A 2,390-nucleotide genomic window follows, 5' to 3' on the forward strand; every position below is an offset into this window, starting at 1 on the left:
CAAGAACAATTCCTAAGATGGAAGGATAAGACTTATTGAAAGGGTTCACAGGAGGATACTAGAACAATTCCTAAGATGGAAGGGTAAGACTTATTGAAAGGGTTCACAGGAGGATACTAGAACAATTCCTAAGATGGAAGGGTAAGACTTATTGAAAGGGTTCAGAGGAGGATACTAGAACAATTCCTAAGATGGAAGGGTAAGACTTATTGAAAGGGTTCAGAGGAGGATACAAGAACAATTCCTAAGATGGAAGGGTTTCTTATTTTCTCTTGAGAAAAGAAAGGGGTGATGTTATTAAAGTTTTAAAGATTATGGTTTGGAAAATATAAGTAAAGCTCTAGTTAAGACCATATTATTTTGTGATTCATTCATGAAACAAGTTAATATCAGCAGTAACGGAGACCTGTACTGATTCATTTATAAAACAAGTTGATATCAGCAGTAACGGAGACCTGTACGGACTCATTTATGAAACAAGTTGATATCAGCAGTAAAGGAGACCTGTACCGACTCATTTATGAAACAAGTTGATATCAGCAGTAAAGGAGACCTGTACTGATTCATTTATGAAACAAGTTGATATCAGCAGTAAAGGAGACCTGTACTGGCTCATTTATGAAACAAGTTGATATCAGCAGTAAAGGAGACCTGTAGTTTACAATAGTTTACAACTTATGATTTCTGAAAAATAAAGGGTGGGATTAAATTTTTACTTTTCTGAAAGGCGAATGTGCAAGAACACCCTTGAATATTAAAATTTTCCCTTGTATTAATCTTATGTTCTAGTTGTTGAATTTCCAACAAGTTTGACTTCCAACTCCCTTCCTCTCCAAACACACAAACTTGCTTCTAATTGTTTACTTATTACATCACATGCTCTCTACAGATACCTGAATTTAATATTTAAATTCACTAATACTTTACTTACAAATTAGTTAAAGATAGTGTTCTTACCATTTCTCGTTTATGAGCTTCGGGTGTAGATGGTGGAGTGCTAAATATACTATCACCCTGTATTGTAGACACAGTTTGATCAGCTTCACTCGAGTTTTTTGCTTCAGAAACTGTTGCAATAATTACTGGTTCAGTATTGGTTGCTTTGCCAGATGCAGGAGGTACAGGCATGTTAGGTGTTAAGGTGGAGGATACTGGTACTGTATGTGCTGTTACTCCTGCTACAACCACTCGACGTAAGGTACCTTTATAATATGTTGCTTGGTCTTCGTTTCTAACACTCTTACCAGCATTGATTGCCCTAAAATGGTATTTCACATGTAAAGCTTGAATTAACTGTTGAATTTTAATACATTATTCTTAACATTGATTAACAATATTAACATAACAAACAGGATCATTAAGTTATTCTAGGCTCTCCACCCTCGAAAAACAGTACAAACGTAAACCAAATTATTTCTTTGGGAAATCATTGTTTTTCTTTTAAACTCTTGTAAAGGGCTAGTATACATTACTGCTGATGGCAACTCATTCCCTAAACCAATCACCCCATTAGAAAATAAAATAGTCTTAACTGGAGACAAGCCAGTGTTTTTCCAAATCTTAAACTTGTGTTCTTTTGTCCTATTTCTTTAGAATAAATCAGAGGCCATTATCCTATCTATAATCTAGATCATCTATTTAACTTCAATAAGATCATCTCTTACCTTTCTTTTCCCAAGATAAACGATGAGATCTTAACCTATCTTCTATAAGATAGCCCTTCCATCCTCCAAACCATTCCAATACCCTCCCCTGAACCCTCTCCAATAAGTCAATATCCTTTCTTAGATAAGGAGATCAAAACTGTATACAGTATTTCAAGTGATGCCCTAAGTAGTAATTTGTATAGATAAATACCCGTTTGGACCGGTAATTTCACTGAAAAGGGGCAAAGCCTGTTTTAACCACTCACACCACTATACAGTAGCATGTTGTCTGTCAGCAAACACTAAAATGACATCACATAAGGGGCAATTAAAGTTGCACTCATTACTGTCACAATGTCAGTAAAGCAACTACATGCCATGAATCATGAGAAGAATTATACACTCTGTAGGCTACAACACAGAATGATATATGAACTTCAAAAGCAAGAAACAAAAATATTTGTTACTCTTAATTTTGTTTCGTTTTTACTCTTGAAATAGAATGCTTTTGGACATCCTGCAGAAGTACATCTAGTCAATATGTCTATACATTCACTCAAGTTTATTAGCTTCAATATTACTAGCATCAGATGTTTCTTAATAGTTTGAGTCACTGTTCCACCATGCCAAGTGACTTTTTCTTCAGTCACACTATTAAGTGGGTTCCCATCTATATTAAACACGTGATCCAAATTATGATAACCTGAATACATTACCTTGCATGTGGCTAAATATTTGTCCAAC

At 34.9% G+C, this 2,390-nt stretch overlaps 1 protein-coding gene across 1 annotated transcript in view; it reads right to left on the reverse strand.

The window, feature by feature from the left end:
- Window positions 1-1,308, reverse strand: part of LOC106476633 (protein phosphatase 1H-like) — a gene marked incomplete at both ends in the record, with an annotated part of 7,571 nt that extends 6,263 nt beyond the window's left edge. The window contains one exon of the mRNA XM_013937277.2: window positions 958-1,308. Coding sequence (XP_013792731.2) covers window positions 958-1,308 — 351 coding nt within the window. The remainder of the gene's footprint in view (window positions 1-957) is intronic.
- Between the last annotated feature and the right edge of the window lie 1,082 nt (window positions 1,309-2,390).

The sequence above is a fragment of the Limulus polyphemus genome, unplaced genomic scaffold (assembly GCF_000517525.1).
Source record: "Limulus polyphemus unplaced genomic scaffold, Limulus_polyphemus-2.1.2 Scaffold11070, whole genome shotgun sequence".
NCBI classification, from domain to species: Eukaryota; Metazoa; Arthropoda; class Merostomata; order Xiphosura; family Limulidae; genus Limulus; species Limulus polyphemus.